A 21,529-nucleotide genomic window follows, 5' to 3' on the forward strand; every position below is an offset into this window, starting at 1 on the left:
CTGTCTTCACTTCATCTTCAATTATCTTTCCAACACATCTTCTAAAAAAGATTTTTAAGGTTGTCAGTTCTGACATTTTAGCTATTTTTAATAGCAGCCTTAGCTCAGGTGTTGTGCCAGCCTGTTTTAAACATGCTGTTGTACAGCCTGTACTTAAAAAAACCTAATCTTGACTCCTCCATCCTCACTAACTTCAGGCCTATTTCAAAGCTCCCCTTCCTGTCAAAAATTTTGGAAAAGATTGTGTTTGTTCAGCTGCAATCTTTTCTAAATGGACACAATGTTCTTGAGAGGTTTCAGTCTGGTTTTAAAACTCTTCATAGCACAGAAACTGCACTTTTAAAAGTTCTTAATGATCTTTTATTAGCCACTGACTCAGGTGACTCAGCTGTGCTTCTGCTTTTAGATCTGACCGCTGCCTTCGATACTGTTGACCACAGCATTTTAATCTCACGGCTGGAGCATTGTGGCGTAAAGGGCACCCCATTAGAGTGGTTCAGGTCATACCTGTCTGACAGGACCTTCTCTGTTAGCTTTGGCGATTTTATCTCTTCCTCAGCTCCCCTTACTTGTGGTGTTCCCCAGGGATCTATACTGGGGCCAATATTGTTCTCCATTTATATGCTGCCTTTAGGTCTAATTTTTAGAAAATACAGCATTTGTTTTCATTCATATGCCGATGATACTCAGATCTATCTTCAATAGAAGGGAAACAGTCCTGCCTCACTAGAACCCTTACTTCAGTGTCTCGGTGAAGTTAAATCCTGGATGGCTTCTAATTTCCTTAACTTTAATGAGAACAAAACCGAAGTGATCATTTTTGGACCAAGCGGCAATCCCAACACTTCTAATTTTAACCTGCACAGTCTTGAGCCTTTTGTCAAATCACATGCCAAAAATTTGGGGGTTATATTTGACAGCAATTTCACCTTTGAAAAACAAATTAGCTCAGTTGTACAGCAGTCTTTCTTCAAACTGAGGCTTTTATCTAAGGTGAGATCATTTTTATCTTTTAAAAACTTTGAACGAGCGATTCATGCTTTTATTATATCCCAGCTGGACTATTTTAACTCCTTATATGCTGGAGTCAGCCAGACCTGCCTGGCAAGGCTGCAGTTGGTCCAGAATGCTGCCGCTCGTCTTCTGACACGTACTAAAAGATGTGAAGACATTTCCCCGGTTCTTGCCTCCCTTCATTGGCTCCCTGTCCGCTTCAGAATTAATTTTAAATTTTTATTGTTGACTTGCAAAGCCCTGAATGGACAGGCTCCCAGGTATTTGTCTGACCTCTTGCAGACTTATACCCCCCTTAGATCTCTTAGATCAAGTGATCTTTTGCTTTTAGCTGTACCAAGGTCGAGGCTGGTTCATAGAGGTGATCGAGCATTTGCAGTCGTAGCGCCTAAGCTGTGGAATAATTTACCCCTACACATCAGACAGGCTCATACTGTCAATCTTTTTAAATCTTATCTTAAAACGCATTTTTATTTACTGGCTTTTAATACAGCATGAGAGTTGTTTGTTAATTCATATTTGGTGTTTGCTTTTAATACTCTAAGTTTTATTATGTATGTTGTATTCTTGTACAGCACTTTGGTCAACGCTCCTGTTGTAATTAAATGTGCTATATAAATAATTAAACTGTGGATTTCCCGCACTCATATTTAAGGTCAGTTTTCAGTTCATGGAGTTTGTCTTTCAGTCTGCAGTGTCGGGTTTACAGACTGCTTAACAGTCTCATTTGGCTCTTTGTATACCCCACTGTATTACTAAATCCTTGTATTGTAGATACAATTATGCATGCGTTTAAAAAGGCATATGCGTGCTTATCAGGATGGACATCAAAAGCTGAAAATTCTGAACATCTGTCACGATCTAATTCAGATGAGTTTACTGAAATTACAACTCGGTGTTGCACTATGACTTCATGGGTTGAGTCTGTTAATCCTGCTTACTGGAAAACGGCTCTTGGGATAATTACTTGGCTGTAGAGTTAAATGACTAAATTTCTCCCATTGAACATAATGTATTATATGCAGCACTTACGCACAACCATACCGGAAAATCAATGCGCAATTACGTGGCTCTAATATTAGAGCCACATAATTGCGCATTGATTTTCCGGTGAGCATGCAAAGTAAAGTCACGTGGGCATGCTGTGTGAGCAATCGAACTGAGTCTAAAGTTTTCATGTGCGAATTGAAGCGGGTGCTCTCCAATCATCAAAGGTAACAAAGTCATTGAACACATTTATACAGTTACGTTTACCAATCATATATCACAGAGTTATTATTATTATTATTATTATTATTTTTTTTTTTTTAGTACTATGCAAAAAAGCAACCACAGAGCGACGGTCTGGGTCAATGGTGGCCGAGGCGACGGCAAGGCTAACAAAGGAACCCTCAACGCATTAGGCTAGCTTTGTAACGGAATATAACAAGTATGAAACAAAAATGTGTTCTTTGTTGCTGGACTGTGTTCGCAGTGCAATTTATTTGTTGCCGGACTGTAAGATGAAAGTAGACAAAATTTCGGGCTCCCACATTTTGTCCGAAACTGTATATTAACGAGTTTTTTTACTGTACTGGAAATAACGAATAGAAGAAAATTCATTCTTACCTTATACTAATCGTGGTGCAGGCCAGTGCAGTGCATGAACTTGTATGCCTTCTCCGTGAATTCCGCTGAGAGTAAATGTAATGTTCCGCTCTACTGTACAAGACGAATAGTTATGTCTATAACTTCTGTTCCCTGAAGGAGAGGAACGAGGTACAACACATAAGTATAGGATATCACGCCCTCGCGTGTCCTGCCTGACGAAACCTTTATTCACGCCTTTAAGGCAGATGACGTGTGATGACACGTGCACGGCCCCGCCTGCACATATAGCCGCTGTCATCACAGTCATCCTTCAGCTCGATAGCCGCTCTTCACCGAGCCAAACTGCTCAGTGGGGCCACCTTGTGTTTTACCTCGTTCCTCTCCTTCAGGGAACAGAAGTTATAGACATAACTATTCGTTCTCTTTCAGTCGATTCACTCGGTACAACACATAAGTATGGGACATATATACACGCCCCACAGAGCAGCCACCGAACCGGAATCGGACCACCACATCCTTAGTGAGTGGTAGACCCAGCAGAAAGGACAGCATGAGCCACCGAAGGGGCTGTAACGTATAACCGATAAAACCGCATAAACGTGTGCGGTGATGCCCAACTAGCTGCTGCACAAATATCAGCTACAGGCACCTCTTTAAAAAGAGCCCATGAGGTTGCCATCCCCCTGGTGGAATGAGCTCTCACCCCGTGGGGCAAAGCAAGACCTCTGGTGCCGTATGCCAGTGAGATAGCTTCTATAATCCAGTGGGACAGCCTCTATTTGGACAGAGCTCTACCTCTATTTGGATTAGCGAAGCAGACAAACAGCTGGTCACATAAACGCACATTCTGAGTGCGCTCAATGTAGGTGCGTAGCACACGCACTGGACAAAGAGAATGCATCCTCCTCTGCTCCTCAGATGCAAAAGCTCAGCAACTCAAACTCCATTGAGCTATAAGACGCAGGCATGATCTTGGGAAAATAGGCAGCATTTGGACGCAATACGACCTTGTGACCATCAGGAGAGAACTGTGTGCAGGAGGGATGCACAGACAGCGCATGAAGGTCACCCACTCGCTTTGCCAAAGCCAAAGCGAGAAGTAATGCAGTCTTATATGAAAGAAATTTCATATCCAGACTCAATGGGTTCAAACGGGGGGCTACAAAGGGCCTCCAGCACCAAAGAGAAGTTCCAAGCAGGGACACTGGACTTAAGCACGGGCCTCAGCCGTCGAACCCCTTTCAGAAAACATATGGCGAGGAGATGTGCACCTGGTGTCACCCTGTCAAACCCAATATGACAAGCAGATATAGCTGCTAAATAAACCTTAATTGCCGAAAATGAAAGGCCCTTAGCCAGCAGAAGGTCCGCCCCCAGGTTCAGGTGAAAGTAAAAAGAGCCGGCTCTTTCGGCTCCGAACCGGCTCTTCAGATTGTTTTGTTGCTTTAATTAATTTATTATTAACAATAATATAAAATTATGCACAAAAGGAATTACTAATGTAAAAAAAGTGGTTTTATTTATATATGTTTATATATAAATATATGCGGTGGCACCTAGAGACAAAACACGTACAAACTCCAAAACACATTTCTAGCATGAACTGAACTTCCAAAGCAAAGCTACTAGATCACTTAAATTACACAACTGAAAGCATGTATGTATTGTTTGTGTATTCATACACAAGCACTCATATATATTCAAATAATTAAAAAAAAAAAAGTTCATTTACCTGTTACTACCACACATCAAATCCGGTCGTTGGTACTTGCTGGATTGTGTAGCCACAAGATAACAAAAGCTCAACACTGCGCCCAGCATCCTGGAGCACTTCTGTTGTCTTTTGTACGTGTTTTGAGTTTTTATATGCTTCTAAGTTTTTACGTGCTTATCAGTGGCGTGTCTAGAAAATTTTTGTTGGGGGGGCCAGGTAGGGGCACAGATTTGGAGAAGGGTGGCAGATTTAATTGGCAGATAATGTTTAAAAAAAAAATTCTACCAACCGTTAACCATAATTCAATAATCCTATAAACCTAATAACCAAATGCACTTTTAACTCTTATTAGAATGAGATTTTAACCACTACGGTGCAAAGTTTTTAGATACTGCGTTGATAAAGTACAAGAGATACAATCAGTGCTTTGTCAGTGTTTACTCAGCATTCAAGGACAGCAATATTTGCATAGTATTTTTACTGACATAAAGTGCACATATGTTTTGGGCAAAAACATTTTTGAAAATTAAAATACGAACATTTGTAACAAACAATTGACAAATTAGCCAATGCCAATGTAAAACTTTATCTGCCTGTTAAAAAAAGAAGATAATCTTCTCACAAACTGGTGTTTGATTTTGAAACAGGAAAAAAGTGGGGAAACAACTGAAAAGACTAATATTTGAATAAAACCTGAAAGCAAGTAAATACTTTCTATGCTGCCTTATGGTAAACTTTGGTAATATTGATAAAGAACAACACTGGCTGATGATGAAATACAGTCAGCTGGCATGGTGACACTGCCAGTATTAACCTGCAGGGCTGGACTGGGACAAAAAAATTGGGCATTTTTACTACAGACCGACCCACCAGGTATTAAAGCCATAAAGCCTTTGAATGAAAACAAATGCTGTTGTGACAGTGATGTACAGTCTTGTTGGTATATGTATGATTTCTATACATTTTACGTCAGATAAAAACTTTGGTTGTAAGATTTAGATAATTATTTAATAAAAACTAGGTATTTTAAATGAGAATAAGAAAGAAAAGTATTTCTTTGTGCCCACCTTTCCCTGTTAATGCCCTACCTGGCCCCCTGGCAAAACTTTGCTAGACCCGCCCCTGCACAGTTACCAGCTGTCAGCTACCTAAAAAAGGATCCTGGTGTTATTTGTCTCTCAGAAACAGTTCATAACTTCCCTTCAACTCATTCATGTCACCTAAAAGGTAAACCTGTTTCTCCATCACCTGCAGAGAAGTACACACCCCCATCACCATCAACGGCGCTGCTGTGGAGAGAGTGAGCAGCTTCCGGTTCCTTGGCGTACACCTGGCTGAGGATCTTACGTGGTCAGTACACACAAACAAAACAGTGAAGAAGGCCCAGCAGCGCCTCTTCTTTCTCAGGAGACTGAAAAGATTCGGCATGAGCCCCCGCATCCTCAGGACCTTCTATCACTGTGCCATTGAGAGCATCCTCACTGGATGCATCACCACCTGGTATGGCAACAGCACCGCCTACAACTGCAAAGCTCTCCAGCGAGTAGTGCGGTGCTCTGAACGGATAATTGGAGGTGAGCTTCCCTCCCTCCAAGACATCTACAGGAAGCGGTGCCTGAGGAAAGCGGGGAGGATCATCAAGGACTCCAGTCACCCCAGCCATAAACTGTTCAGACTGCTTCCATCAGGAAGGAGGTTCTGCAGCATCCGGTCCCGTACCAGCAGACTGAGAGACAGCTTTTTCCATCAGGCCATCAGACTGCTGAACACGTCATAGACACCTCAGCTTCACTACTGGAACTTCAACATTATGCACTCCACACTGTATATAAATGCCACTTGTTTTGCACATATTCAACTCTGTATATTTTATATATTTTATTATTATTATTATTATTATTTTATTTTATTTTTTTACTATTTAATTTGTAAAAATGTGTATACACACACACACACACACACACACACACACACACACACACACACACACACACGTAGGAAAATATTTAGTATACACATCCAGAAATGCATACACTATTATATATTGTACATATATTTATTAGTTTCAGGTTGGCCATTCTTGTATTTTGCTCGTTTGTGTTGTTGTGTTTGCACATCTCTGTTGCTTGTGGGGCTCGCACACAAGAATTTCACTCGCATGTGCTGTGCCAGTGTGCCTGCACATGTGATGTGACAATAAAAAGTGATTTGATTTGATTTGTTCAGCTCTGATGGTTCAGTAAGGACATCTCCTGGTTTCATCTTCATGTTTCCCTCTCACCACATATCTAAACAGACATCATGACCAGCAGCTTTACAGCTGTGGCTCCAGCAAACATCAGCTGATACTAGAAATTAATATTAAATACATTCTAACAACAGCTGATCAAGCTTAAACGTGCTGCTGTTGTTTAGCGCAATATCCGCTGGTTTCCTCTTTCTGGCGCAAAGTGGGCGATAAACAAACAAGAGAGAAAAGCCGATCAGCTGATCATTGATCAGTTTCATGATTGAAGTAGCAACAGGAGAGGGAGGGGGAGAGAATGAGAGAAGAAGAGGCAGCTGTGCAGCATAAAGACAGAATAAATCCAGCTTTGTGTCTTTTTTCCATTCTAGCTAAAGTCCGGGACAAACTGCGTCTCTTCTCAGCTCGATACGAAACGCGTAATATTTTCTCTGAATGAGGGACCATTCCATTTTTTTAAGGAGCCGTTGGCAACTCTACTAACCTTATGAATAAAATAAAGTTCACTATCAGTAACATCATAGCACCCACCCAGCTGTATAAAAACTCCGTCAAACTGGCTAGAACGCAGTATGAGTTATTGCAACTGACAGTAAAAAGTCAGCAACATGAAAATAAACTCCACCTAAACTTGGTTTATATCTGACCCAGATAGACTGCAGGTCATAACTTCTTACCTGAAGTTCAGTTCACCTGACACTCGGACTGGCGGCTGCTTCGGGGCTCTCCTCCTGCCTCCCCTTCCCTCATCCACCTGCTGCCTCTGTGGAAGCCCCGTCATAGCCACCACCAAACAACGGAGTTATTTCTACACATCGACCTGCATCTGGCCAATCCACCACCTCTCATTGTTCATGCCATTACAAAAAAAATAAAAAATAAGTCACTGGGGATATGCCCGGTATGCCCGATGGCCAGTCCAGCTATGTTAACCTGCAACCAAATCTGCAGCTCCATACAGCAATGTTACGACTTAGATTATATCTTATAACTCATAACTCTTATGTTAGCTGCCCTCAGTAGCATACTGTCTGAAATATTCCACAGCTGCAATAATTCTTGAAGTGTTATTTTTTTCCTTGGTATTCTAATTTCACCGAAGTTTACTAAACTCAACAAACTTGATATTACTTACCGGGACATTTATTCTGTCCTCATCTTCTTTCACCGAAAAATTGTTTCCTGCAGTGCCATCTTTCGGCTTGGCTCTCCTACCTTTGCTAACGTGATGCGCATAGCGCAGAAGCGATGCTGCAATCACTTACACTCGGATATCTGAGCGTCACCGTGAAAACATAATCGGACATTTGATATTTGATTGAATTTTATTGTTTTGCCTTTGGGGTGGCACCTGGGGTGGCCAGTCTGGTTTGGGGGGTGGCCTGTGCCCCCCCCCAGGCCACCCCGCTGGACACGCCATTGGTGCTTATGAGTTTTTACGTGTTTTGGAGTTTGTACGTGTTTTGGAGTTTGTACGTGTTTTTACGTGTTTTGGAGTTTGTACATGCTTCAGAGTTCGTACTTGATTTGAAGTTTAGATGTGCTTCATCTCTAGGGGCCACCATAAATATACTTTTATTTATTCACTCCACATAAAATGTAATAAATAAATCATATAATACAAAAATCAACTATTCACATTTCAACTTTTAACTATTTAAATTTTCAGCTTTTTCCTTTTACAAATTGAAAGTGAAAACAACACAAAACACTGCAAACCACAACACAATTAAATATAAATTAAAATATGAAAACATAAAGAAGATGCATATTCTCTGTCATATGGGCCCACATGAATAAACTTTCTGAATCCTTTATCATCTGCAACCGAAAATAGTTGTGGATGATTACTATACCTTTCTAATGTGATGTTGTTGTCCCTGGCTCTCTTTCTCTCTCCCCCCCTCTGGCTCTGTTCCTGTGCTACTGAGTATAACTACCGCCCCTCCCCCCTCTGCCCAGCGTAAAGCACAAGGCTCACGTGCAGAGTGAAGCGGGGAAAAAAGTGCGAGAGAGAGAGAGGGTGAGAGAAAAAAAAAAACCCACGTGACGGCTCGCGATAAGGAGCCGGCTCGCGTCGTTCACGTCAAAGAGGCGGCTCTAAGAGCCATTTCGTTCGCGAACGACCCATCACTACTGCCCAGATAGCAAGGAAACAATGAGTCAATATCAGGCGATGTCATTGAATCAACGTTGAAGTGTGACGTTGACCTAACGTCACTCTTGCACCCTTTTTTTTTTAAACGTTGAAACAACATCAGGTTTTGATGTTGAATCAATGTTGAAACCTGACATTGATTCAACGTTATATTTTCTAATACTGTTGACATTGTTTCAATGTCAGATTCTGATATTGAAACACTGTTGAGCTATGGTGTTGATTTTCCACCTCTTTCGCACAGTTGCTTTTTATTAAAACAACAATTAAATCATGACTGGAAATCTACCATCTACCTTTCTTTATAGGTATTTTAACCAGTACTAAACTACTGCATGTTTCCATCAATACTTAAACCACCTAAACACATAATTGTACTTATTCCTCAAATTGGACACCCTTTATAAAAAAAAACAAATGTCTCACAATGTATCATGTCAATATTAATATCCTAAAATAAGAAAGCATTGCATGTGATGTAACAGAGAAAAAAAATAAACAAAAGGTCAATAGACATGTTTCGTTTGCTAAATACTTTATTAAAAGACAGTTTCCTATTTACATTTATATGTTTCACAGAAGTTTGTAATTTTTTTACTCCGGGATGGGGATGCATGATGTGCGTCCTGCACCACCCAAACGATCTGGGGCGTATCGGAGCCATTTCTGCACTGCTTGTGCAAAGACAAACTCGGACATAGAGTTTGCCCCTAACTGCTGCGTCAGGCCATCTAGGAGACACACACACACACACACACGTTTCTTGGGTTAGAGGGACAATTTCTGAAATTTTTGGCAAATCAGACTGGACATAGGGCTATGGGGACACCGGGTTCCAGAGGTGCTAGAGCTACAATATGCATATCAAAAATCATGAAAAAAATCAGCAAACCTATACACAACTTAAAATTTAAACTTTTTTTTTTTTGCTCGACTGAGATATAAAAAAGGCTATTTTTTTCAGACATTCTGGTGGTTTGTAGAGACTTTTCTGTAGCTCGGTCTATAAGGACAGTCTGGTGTACAAGGTCAGTGATGTCATCATACATATACACAAAGTATAGTCTGTTCTGAAGGGACACATGGTGTGTAAAGCCAGTTTACTGTACACACACACACTGAGTAAATCTGGTTTAAAAGGACACATGGTGTGTAAAGCCAGTTCACTGTACATATACGCACACATGCACTAAGTATAACCTTCTTAGAAAAGAACGTGTATTATAAGACTGTGACTGATACATCATTATAGTAAAATTGAATAAATTTGCTTACGCTGCTGCCCCCGCGACCCGGCCTCGGATAAGCGGTTGAAGATGGATGGATGGATGAATAAATTAAAAATAATAATAAAAAGACTATATTTTGGTTTTCTCTGAGCATTACAATCTGACATACAAGCATACATAAAACACCACAGATCATATCTGTTGTGATCTACTAACAGGTGGTCAAAGTGTCATTAAAACAACTAGAAGCATAACACAACAGTGCTTGCATCAACTAGAACAAACTATGTTTTATAGAGTTTTTCATTGTCCTGAAGAAACTGGCACTGAGTGGCTGACCAATAAAACAGCACCTTTGCATACCAGGGGTGAGTTGGGCTGACACCATGACTTAACCCTTGTGTGGTGTTCGTATTTTTGTTACTCAGCCAGTGTTCATGGGTCTGGTGGACCCGCTAGAGTTTTGGCTTTCCAAATTAACACTATCAAACAATTTTATGTTAAATTACTCAACAGATGTTTACTTCATCCCAATTACAAGACATATGAACAGCAAACATGGTTAATTTTTTCCCTTTACCTTTGTTAGATCACATTTATGAATTAATGTGCTTCTCGTTTTTCTTTTATATAAAATGTTATAAATAAATCAGTTATAATCAAGTGGAGTGAGTGGAAAGACAACACATTTACACGTGAAAAAATAATTAATTGTTTAATTTTTCTTTTGAAAAAAACTGAACACGGGTCTCACAGACCCGAACACCATACAAGGGTTAAACATAAGACTTATATCAACACACAACACATTTGTTGAATTACTGAACTATATTTAATATAACCAACTCAATAATCAATTCCTTAAAAGGACAGCATTGTAACAATTATTGAAGGAAAATAAAAGTGAATCCTGGCATTAAAAGACTCAGGCTAACCACACATCAAAACAAAACACTGCCTGTGAGCACAGTGAAGTCAACTACATACTTTTTGAATGGAGAACACTAACCTTGAAATCAGGCCCAGAAAGGTAAAGGCTCAGACTGTCAAAAAGTGCATTTAGTGTTTAACATTTTTTTTTTTTTAAAGGCCAGTCCTCTGTTGCGCACAAAATCTCGAATGTTTTGAATAGATCTCGTCTCCAAGATAGGTTGTTCCTTTTCTTTGCACTTCAGACACTGCTGGTTGGTGACAGTGATACCGTTTTCAATAAAAGGCTTCATATGTTTCATCACCACTCCTATCTCCTCCTCAGACCATGGTCTCTTCACACACCGCCTTGATGAAACACGTAAACCTGTTCAATAAAACAAAACAAATTTGAAGTTTAAAAAGATCATGTGAGATGCACTTGTAGGTAGAGATGGTGTTCAAAACTGTGAAAACAAGCTGGTACTTGTCTAAACAAATTGTGTGTGATAATAAATAGACTGTAGACCTGATAAAATTTAAAGTTTGATTGTTTTCATTAACATGATAGTTCATCACACTGCTTGGTAAACACAAAATACATTCAGCTTCTTTATATGTTATATAATGTCTAACCACATGATGTTGGTGTTGACTGCACATAGTGCCTAGTGATGGACATGGCATCTGATTTATATCATACCTTTAGTAACTGAGTCAGGGACAGGAGGTGAACCAGAAGTCACACAGGCATCATTCCCCTGGTCATCTAAAAAATATTGCACAGTATAAATGTATGGGCTTAAAGAGGCTTTCTGCCTACCAATCAAACACCATGGGCACAGAGGGGACAGTGACAGCCAGTTCTATTATACTAACTATACACATGGCAATGCTGCTGAACTGGATGAAGTCAACAATACCTTGGGTAATGAGTTTACTGGGAAATGATGTAGATTTTGCACAGGCCAAATCTTGCTTGACCAAAACTGATGAAGCATCAAAATACTAGTCATAAAGCATTAGTGTCACAATTAGGAATGGAACAACTAACAATCGACCATGTAAAAATGTACTGATGGTTAGTAATATTGTTCTATACACAATCCCAGGTTATCGTAATCAGCATAGTAGTGTTAATAGTAAAGTCTGATTTCATTTTTAATGCAATGAAAAACAGAGATGCAAGTGGCATTAATGAAACAAGAGAGCATCGTTATCATACGTGATGTGCGCTGTTAAAATACGTTACTGCACATTTCACTGGATTTGTCTCTGAACAGGACTAACTCACAGATCCCAGCTCATTACATAAGATATGTTGGGCAAACTTTGAGTACAACATTGAAAATGTACCTTGAGCTGCAGTCTCGGAGAAGTGAGGCAAATCAGAAGTCACAGAAGTTAATATTTCTTCATTGTCATTGATAGATTTTTCTAGCAAAAAAAAAAAAAAAAAAAAAATTATATATATATATATATAGAAAAACACCCAGCACGCCCCTGCGGGCGGTTTATCCTTCAAGCTCGGGTCCTCTACCAGAGGCCTGGGAGCTTGAGGGTCCTGCGCAGTATCTTAGCTGTTCCCAGGACTGCGCTCTTCTGGACAGAGATCTCCGATGTTATTCCCGGGATCTGCTGGAGCCACTCGCCTAGCTTGTGAGTCACCGCACCTAGTGCTCCGATTACCACGGGGACCACCATTACCTTCACCCTCCACATCCTCTCGAGCTCTTCTCTGAGCCCTTGGTATTTCTCCAGCTTCTCGTGTTCCTTCTTCCTGATATTGCTGTCATTCGGAACCGCTACATTGATCACTACGGCCGTCTTCTTCTGTTTGTCTACCACCACTATGTCCGGTTGGTTAGCCACCACCATTTTGTCCGTCTGTATCTGGACTCCTCAGGACTTGCCTGACCCTCTGCAGGTACTTGGTGGTTGCAGCCTTTCTAGCGGCCTCTTCATGGTTCCCATTTGCCTGCGGGATCCCCAGGTACTTGTAACTGTCCTCTATGTCTGCAATGTTGCCTTCTGGTAGTTCAATCCCCTCGGTTCTGACTACCTTCCCTCTCTTTGATACCATCCGACTACACTTCTCCAGTCCGAACGACATTCCAATGTCATTGCTGTATATGTCAAGGTCGGCTGTGTGGCAGGCAGGATGAGGACCCAATCGCAAAACTCACACACACGGGGATGAACTCAAAAAACACAGCTTTATTGCTGGCCACGAGAAACAATACAAAATAAACTAAACTGGGAAAACTAAAGCACAAGGAGAGAGAAACAGGGAAATCCACACAGCATGAGGGAGACTACGACACAGAACTGAGGGAGACGCAGACATAAATACACAGAGGGTTAACGAGGGAAGTGGGAGCACACGGGGAACACATCTGACACAGATAATCATAACGAGACAGGGCAGGAGTGAACACAACATGACGCATACTGACGAGAGACTGTCAAAGTAAAACAGGAAGTACAGAGGTTCAGACAGGAGGAGAGAGCACGGGGAGAACACAGACATAACAGGCTGGGGAAAACATGGAATAAAACACGAAAGGGGACAAGGGCTCATGAATACATAGAGGGGCACACAGGGGGTGAGAGTCACAAAGGGAAAGCACACAGGGAACCACATAACAGGGCAACTCAGGAAACAGAACCTAAACAGGGAACTGAATACAAAAATACAAGAGAACTAAGAATACTGGGCCAACACGGCCCAGGACCATGACAGTATAGCCTGGTAGTGTGGATCAGTGAATCGATGTCTCGTTCACTCTTGGCATACAGCTTGATGTCATCCATGTACAGGAGGTGGCTGACAACTGCTCCGTTCCGTAGTCGGTATCCGTAGCCAGTCTTGTTAATGATCTCACTGAGGGGGTTCAGGCCTATGCAGAACAGCAGTGGGGACAGAGCATCTCCTTGGTAGATCCCGCACTTGATGGTAACTTGTGCTATGGGCTTGGAGTTGGCCTCTAGTGTTGTACGCCACATCCCCATTGAGTTCCTGATGAAGGCTCTTAGGGTCCCATTGATCTTGTACAATTCTAGGCATTCCAGTATCCAGCTGTGGGGCATTGAGTCATAGGCCTTCTTGTAATCAATCCAGGCAGTGCACAGGTTGGTCAGTCTGGTCTTGCAGTCTCGGCTGATTGTTCTGTCTACCAGTAGCTGGTGTTTTGCACCTCTGGTATTCTTGCCAATTCCTTTCTGTGTCCCGCTCATGTATTGACCCATGTGCCTGTTCATCTTAGCCGATATGATACCTGACAGGAGCTTCCATGTAGTACTGAGGCAGGTTATTGGTCGGTAGTTGGAGGGGACCGGTCCCTTCTTGGGGTCCTTGGGGATCAGGACCGTCCGGCCTTCAGTTAGCCATTCCGGGTGTCTTTCGTTAACTAGCAGCTGGTTCATTTGTGCTGCCAGACGCCCGTGGAGTGCAGTCAGCTTCTTCAGCCAGTAGGTGTGAACCATGTCGGGCCCTGGTGCTGTCCAACTCTTCATACTGGAGACCCTTTCTTGGATATCTGCCACTGTGATGGTTACTGGACCCTGTTCAGGGAGGTCGCTGTGGTCTGCCCTCAGATTCTCTAGCCACTGAGCATTGCCGTTATGGGTTGCATCCTTCTCCCATATGCTCTTCCAGTATTGTTCTGTCTCCAGCCTTGGTGGTGCTGTTCTCTTATTGTTCCCTTGCCACTGAGAGTACACCTTTGCTGGTTCTGTGGAGAACAGCTGGTTTATTCTCCTGCCTTCTATCTCTCTGGTGTACCTCCTCAAGCGGCTGGCCAAGGCTGTGAGTCTTTGCTTGGCAGTTTCCAAGGCCTCAGGTATGGACAGCTTGCTGTATTTCTTAGGCACCTTATTTGTCGCACCTTTCTGCAACTCCGTTAGTTGGCTAACCTCCCTCCGTGCTACTTTGATCTTGCCCTCTAGCCTCCTTCTCCATGGAGGGTACTGCCCCTTGTGGCTGTTCAACTTGTAGCCAAGCATCTCACTGATCACTGCTGCCGTATTGTAGATCAGCTTGTTAGTGTCGGTAACCGTGGTTGTAGGTATTGTCTGTAGTGCTGCATTAACATCATCTAGCAGACCTTCTGAGGGTACTTCACGTAATCTTGGTAACCGGCTACGGGGGATCCAGGTTTCAAGCTTGGCCATGATCCTATTTTTCAGGTCAGTTCCTCTCGCACTCAACGATCCTTCTCCTATCGCACTTGGGGCTATGTACCCAATCTCGGGTGGGGGTGATGATATCTCCCCCCTGACCTGGCGTCCTGACTCCTCCTTGCCGTAGCATTTGTGTTGTACCTCGTCAATCTCTAGCTGTGAGAGCAGTCCCTTCTTTCGAATGTTGGAACACTGAGCTACTAGTTGTTTCGCCGTCATTGTGGATGTTGGGTATCGAAGAATCCATAGGTCCCTCATCCTATTCATGTAGCCCCTTCCGCCGGGGTTACTTGCGTAGTAGCATTCCAACAACGCCCTGTTTTCGTCCCTTGCCCACCGATGCCTTCTTGTTCCAGTAGCCCACTTTTCGTCAGGGTGCCCTGGTTCCTCAACACCTGACGCGGACCTTGTTGATCCGGGCGACGTCCGAGCCGGCATGCCTTCATATTTATCTGTCTCGCTCATGTCTGCGGTAGGCTTGCTTAGCATAGGGGGTCTATGGCCTAGCCTTAGGACCCTTACTGGATACAGACACCCCCAGGCAGGAATCGAACTTGCGATCCTCTGTTCCAAAGGCGTGTAGTTTAACCACTACGATATATATATATATATACACACACACACACACACACACACCTGGGGATCCCGCAGGCAAATGGGAACCATGAAGAGGCCGCTAGAAAGGCTGCAACCACCAAGTACCTGCAGAGGGTCAGGCAAGTCCTGAGGAGTCAGCTGAATGGTAAGAACAAGATCCGGGCCATCAACACGTACGCCCTGCCCGTGATCAGGTACCCTGCTGGGGTAATAGGCTGGCCAAAGGAGGAGATAGAAGCCACTGACATAAAGACAAGAAAGCTCCTTACCATGCATGGAGGGTTTCACCCCAAGTCCAGCACCCTGAGGCTGTACGCTAAGCGGAAGGAAGGGGGCCGGGGACTGGTGAGTGTCAGCACCACAGTCCAGGATGAGACAACGAACATCCAAGAATGCATTGGGAAGATGGCCCCAACTGACCGAGTGCTCAGTGAATACCTCAGGCAGCAGAAACCCAAGAAAGAGGAGGGAAACGAGGAACCATCATGGAAGGACAGGCCCCTGCACGGTATGTACCACCGGCAGATAGAGGAGGTGGCTGATATCCAGAAATCCTACCAGTGGCTGGACAAAGCTGGACTGAAAGACAGCACAGAGGCACTAATCATGGCAGCACAAGAACAAGCTCTGAGTACAAGATCCATAGAGGCTGGGGTCTATCACACCAGGCAAGACCCCAGGTGCAGGCTGTGTAAAGATGCCCCAGAGACAATCCAGCACATAACAGCAGGGTGCAAGATGCTAGCAGGCAAGGCATACATGGAACGCCATAACCAAGTGGCCGGCATAGTGTACAGGAACATCTGTGCCGAGTATAACCTGGAAGTCCCAAGGTCAAAATGGGAGATGCCCCCAAGGGTGGTGGAGAATGACCGAGCTAAGATCCTGTGGGACTTCCAGATACAGACGGACAAAATGGTGGTGGCTAACCAACCGGACATAGTGGTGGTAGACAAACAGAAGAAGACGGCCGTAGTGATCGATGTAGCGGTTCCGAATGACAGCAATATCAGGAAGAAGGAACACGAGAAGCTGGAGAAATACCAAGGGCTCAGAGAAGAGCTCGAGAGGATGTGGAGGGTGAAGGTAACGGTGGTCCCCGTGGTAATCGGAGCACTAGGTGCGGTGACTCCCAAGCTAGGCGAGTGGCTCCAGCAGATCCCGGGAACAACATCGGAGATCTCTGTCCAGAAGAGCGCAGTCCTGGGAACAGCTAAGATACTGCGCAGGACCCTCAAGCTCCCAGGCCTCTGGTAGAGGACCCGAGCTTGAAGGATAAACCGCCCGCAGGGGCGTGCTGGGTGTTTTTTATATATATATATATATATATATATATATATATATACATATATAGATAGATAGATAGATAGATAGATAGATAGATAGATATATATATAAAATACATACAGTGAGGAAAGTAAGTATTTGAACACCCTGCTATTTTGCGAGTTCTCCCACTTAGAAATCATGGAGGGGTCTGAAATTTTCATCATAGGTACATGTCCACTGTGAGAGACATAATCTAAAAGAAAATTCCGGAAATCACATTGTATGATTTTATAACAAGTTTTTTGTATATTTCTTTGTAAAATAAGTATTTGAACACTTGAGTCAAACTATATTAATATTGCCTTTGTTAACAATTACAGCGGCCAAACAGTTCCTGTAGTTCTTCACCAGGTTTGCACACATTGCAGAAGGTCTTTTGACCCACTCCTCCACACAGATCTTCTGTAGATCTGTCATGTTTTGGGCCAACACAGACTTTTAACTCCATCCACAGATTTTCTATTGGACTGAGGTCTGGAGACTAGTGAGGCCACTCCAGAACCTGGAAATGACTCTTACGGAGCCACTCCTTGGTTTTCCTGGCTGAGTGCTTCAGGTCTTTGTCTTGTTGAAAGACCCAGCCAGAACCCATCTTCAATGCTCTGACTGAGGGAAGGACGTTTTGGCCCAAAATCTCACAATCCATGTCCCCGTTTATCTTCTCCTTAATACAGTGCAGTGGTCCTGTCCCCTGTGCAGAAAAACAGCCCAGAGCATGATGTTTCCACCCTCATGCTTCACTGTAGGATGGTATTATTGGGATGAGACTCATCCTTCTTCTTCCTCCAAACCCCAACAATGGAGTTTAGACCAAAAAGTTTTATTTTGGTCTCATCTGACCACAGGACTTTCTCCCATGACTCCGGATCATCCAGATGGTCCCTGGCAAACTTCAGACGGGCCTGGACATGGGTTGGCTTAAGAAGGGGAACCTTCAGTGTGATGAATGATTTTAAACCATGACGTCTCAGTGTATTACTGATAGTAGCCTTGCCAACGGTGGTCCCAGCTCTCTTCAGGTCATTGACCAGCTCGTCCCGTGTAGTTCTGGGCTGATTCTTCACCTTTCTTAGCATCACTGACACCCCACGAGCTGAGATCTTACGTGGGGCTCCAGTCCGAGGAAGACATTAGCCTCTTCCCTTCAGGGGCGCCTGCAGGAGTCTTGCAGAGGGTACGCACAGTCACCTGCACGCGCTCCATCTGGTACCAGACCCACCTGGCCTTTTTGACGGCCACGTCTGGCCCATGTACCTGAAACATAAGAACATCATGGAGGCATCAGCTGTTGATGTTGTGCAGCTGGACGGAACCAAGTCAAAGGAGGCGCTGTTCAACTTTGTCTATGGCGACATCCTGAATAACATCCAGAAGTCTCTCTAACAAAAATCAGCTTGGTGCACGCGCACCAAGCTGCTTGGCAGTGGCTCTGGAGCCCTTTCCAGCTTTGTGAAGGTCTAAAGTTTTGTCTCTTGTGTCGTTGGACAGCTCTTTGGTTTTACTCATGTTGCTGCAACACTTTTGACAGATTGTGGGGTGCACATGTGTCTTTATGAAAGCTAACGGCATCAAACAGGTGCTGCTAAATTAGAATCATGAGCAGAGTGTAGTTGGACTGTTTAAAAGCAGAATAACAGGTCTTTGAGGGTCAGAAATCTGCATGATAAGCAAGTGTTCAAATACTTATTTTAAGCAGTAATATACAAAAATATTTTAATAAAATCATACATTGTGATTTCCGGAATTTTCTTTTAGATTCTGTCTCTCACAGTGGACATGTACCAACGCTGAAAATTTCAGATCCCTCCATGATTTCTAAGTGGGAGAACTTGCAAAATAGCAAATACTTACTTTCCTCACTGTAAATGGTATTAACTACACAGCAAAGTACAAACAGAACTGCAATAACATTATCTAAATATATAAAAATGTAAATTTTAAATACTTTATCAATACAACTGCAAAGTCTATAACACAGAATACAATAATTTCAGTACCTCGCAATGTGGAAGCATCAGGGAGTTGCTGTGATCCAGTAGCCATCCCATCTATGTCATCTATAAAATTGAAAAAATGTTATTAGACCAACCATATTCACAAACACCAAGCCGATTTAACAACATATAAACCATGCATACCACCAATTTCATCCAGAGTTTTTCCTTGAATATCCTTCACACTTCCCTTCTCCATGGCCATGAGCAACTTGGAGATCTTAGCCAGCTGAATTGTTGATTGGGGCAGTCGATAGTATTCTCTATGGACCCTAATGTCATGGCCGAGGAAATCGGCCAGCTGGTCTAGTTCATTATCTTTCAAGTTCATGACTTGGCTTATCGTGGCAATCTGTTTGCGAAGGTTAGTTGTTGTTGCTCCGCAAGCATCTGCAAACTGACCAAACTGCCCTCTGTAGTGACCATCACTACAAGGAATGGCGAAAAGGTACATATTGTTTTCAGATACCCCGCACTCTTTCCTCTTACTAACGAGGAGTGACAGGTTATCGGTCATATCAGAAGTCAGGATCACAGCCACCTTTTGTCCTTTTTCCCCCTTCAGTTCCACTCTGGCAAACTGTTGGCAAAGCCTTTTCTCAACTTCTGTAAGCCCAGAGCTGATGTCATCGTTTAGTTTGGACATGTCACGATCTTCAAAATTTTTGACAGTCATACGTGCTACTTCACCTTCCCTCCTCCTATTGAACAAAATCACTTGACAAAGGATCACCTTTGCTAGTGCTGCATAAGTTCCTGCTGTTGGGTTATCACCTAGTTTCTCCCTAGCCGATTCCACTTGCTGACCAAGATATAACTGCAGCTTCTGAACATCTCTGGTCAGTGGAAGGCTGTCGACCGTGTTGTATTTTGCCTCACTCAGGTTTGATAAGGCTGAATGGGAAACTAATTCAGACCACTTTGTTTCATGAAGTGTGTGAAACCTCCTGATTGAGCCTCTTGATCCTCTTCCATGAGAGCACGACACATGATAATATCACTTATTTTTCTGAGAGAATGTCCAAGCTTCAGGGCTAAACTTGGGGCTTTGAATGTGCTGGTTTCAGTATCAAAACCTGAAACTCTCTTGACAGCATTAGTAAGAATAAAGAAGTTGGCTGGTTTTATTGCCTCTTTCATATTATGGATTCTTGTTGTGTGACGCAAAGTCACAAGTAATCTCCCAAGTTCCCTTACTTTCTGTCTTATATACTCATGCTTTGATCTGTCACTTCCATGCTTATTAAAAAGAGACTGAGCCAACTGCATAATATAATGATCATTCCTTATTGCACTAGACACATCATCCTTGTGCATCTTGCCCAGTACTGAGTAGAGTTCACTTGAAATTGGCTGAGACATTGTGGATTGAGTAGATGCTATACCAAAGACTCTATCTTTCAGCTTCTCTTCAGCATTATTCTCTGGTCTTAAAGCACATCTTTTCATATGCCGAGAAACTTCTTTTCTGGATATCATACCCTTACAGTATAAGCAGTACTCGTATGTCTCAGCGCTGCTGCTGCTCTTTTTTGAGATCCTTTTCACTTTAAGACAACCTGATCCTGTGGTTTTAACAGCAGAGTTGTGCTTGAAGTTACCAAGGTTTCGTAACCTTTCAAGATGAACTTTTCTGTCCTTTGATGATTTGGGTAACTGAAGCACCTGGGCGACTTCAGCATTTTCATTTACATGCGTCTCCAGATGACGTGCAAATTTTGTTTGAGGTTTTCCACACACAAAACAAAAATTGACTGTGCTTTTGATTAATTTTGTTGACTTGGTTGGGGATTCATTTTGGCTAATATCCACAGTACTCTTTTCGCTACATGCATCTTTTGTTTTCTGCTGGCATGACTCTGAGCTGTCTGGTTCTTGGTCGGGATGAAGATCATCAGTAGTTTCAAGATCATTCAAAATGTGCTCAAAGTTGTTCTTAACATCCATGGTCTGTTCTTTTTCAGCAAAAGTAACGCATAAATCAGGCATGCTAGCAGCATGGGAGTTTTTTGATGGTCCAGGTAACTCAATAGACAACTCTGTTCCTGAGCTTTCTGAATCTGATGCAGAATTTGGGATGTATTCTTCATCAGATGAGACATCACCCTGTTCGTAAATACAGCATAGATTAAATAACAGAAATAAACATGGGAAGGATAAATGCTAAATTGTTCACGTCACAGAGCTCGGGACGTAAACCAAAGTCTCTAGATGTCTTAAAAGTACTAAGAAATACCTCCCGATTTAAAGAAGAAAATGTGCAGCAGATATGTATTTTGTGCAAGTATTTTGATTCTGCTTGATCAATTTGCAATCTGTGATCGATTCAGTACTTTTTTGATATTTGTCCCATTTCTAATATCCAATTTATATTTTTTGAACAATGACATTAACAAAAAAAACAAACACAAAACAAAAAAACTAAGACACCAGCCCTAACCTGGTCCCAGAGCCCCTCCCACAATGACCCCCACAGATCAAAATTTGTAAAACCTTTGAGACTAGATTGTATGAAACTGTTTTTTTTTTTTTTTTGTTGTTTTTTTTACAAAGGATTATAATAAAATC

General features: G+C 42.6%; 1 protein-coding gene across 1 annotated transcript; it reads right to left on the bottom strand.

Annotated features, from left to right (window-relative positions):
* Positions 1-10,759: 10,759 nt before the first annotated feature.
* On the bottom strand, positions 10,760-19,786 carry LOC113007052 (uncharacterized). The gene is made up of 5 exons (XM_026143394.2): positions 19,106-19,786; positions 18,965-19,024; positions 12,216-12,296; positions 11,563-11,628; positions 10,760-11,247 (listed from the first exon to the last, which is right to left on the bottom strand). The coding sequence occupies exons 1-5, from the start codon at positions 19,635-19,637 to the stop codon at positions 10,997-10,999; spliced, it is 990 nt and encodes a 329-aa protein (XP_025999179.2). The 5' UTR covers positions 19,638-19,786; the 3' UTR covers positions 10,760-10,996.
* Between the last annotated feature and the right edge of the window lie 1,743 nt (positions 19,787-21,529).

This window comes from Astatotilapia calliptera, chromosome 15, assembly GCF_964374335.1.
Source record: "Astatotilapia calliptera chromosome 15, fAstCal68.1, whole genome shotgun sequence".
Taxonomy (NCBI): Eukaryota; Metazoa; Chordata; class Actinopteri; order Cichliformes; family Cichlidae; genus Astatotilapia; species Astatotilapia calliptera.

What these genes read in the sequence shown, in the direction of transcription:
- LOC113007052 (XM_026143394.2), bottom strand. Translation starts at nt 19,637, where the DNA reads ATGACTGTCAAAAATTTTGAAGATCGTGACATGTCCAAACTAAACGAT. An exon ending in TGATGCTTCCACATTGCGAG is followed by an intron (nt 12,297 to 18,964) that starts GTACTGAAATTA and finishes TTTTTTTGCTAG; the next exon opens with AAAAATCTATCAATGACAAT. An exon ending in CTCCGAGACTGCAGCTCAAG is followed by an intron (nt 11,629 to 12,215) that starts GTACATTTTCAA and finishes AATATTTTTTAG; the next exon opens with ATGACCAGGGGAATGATGCC.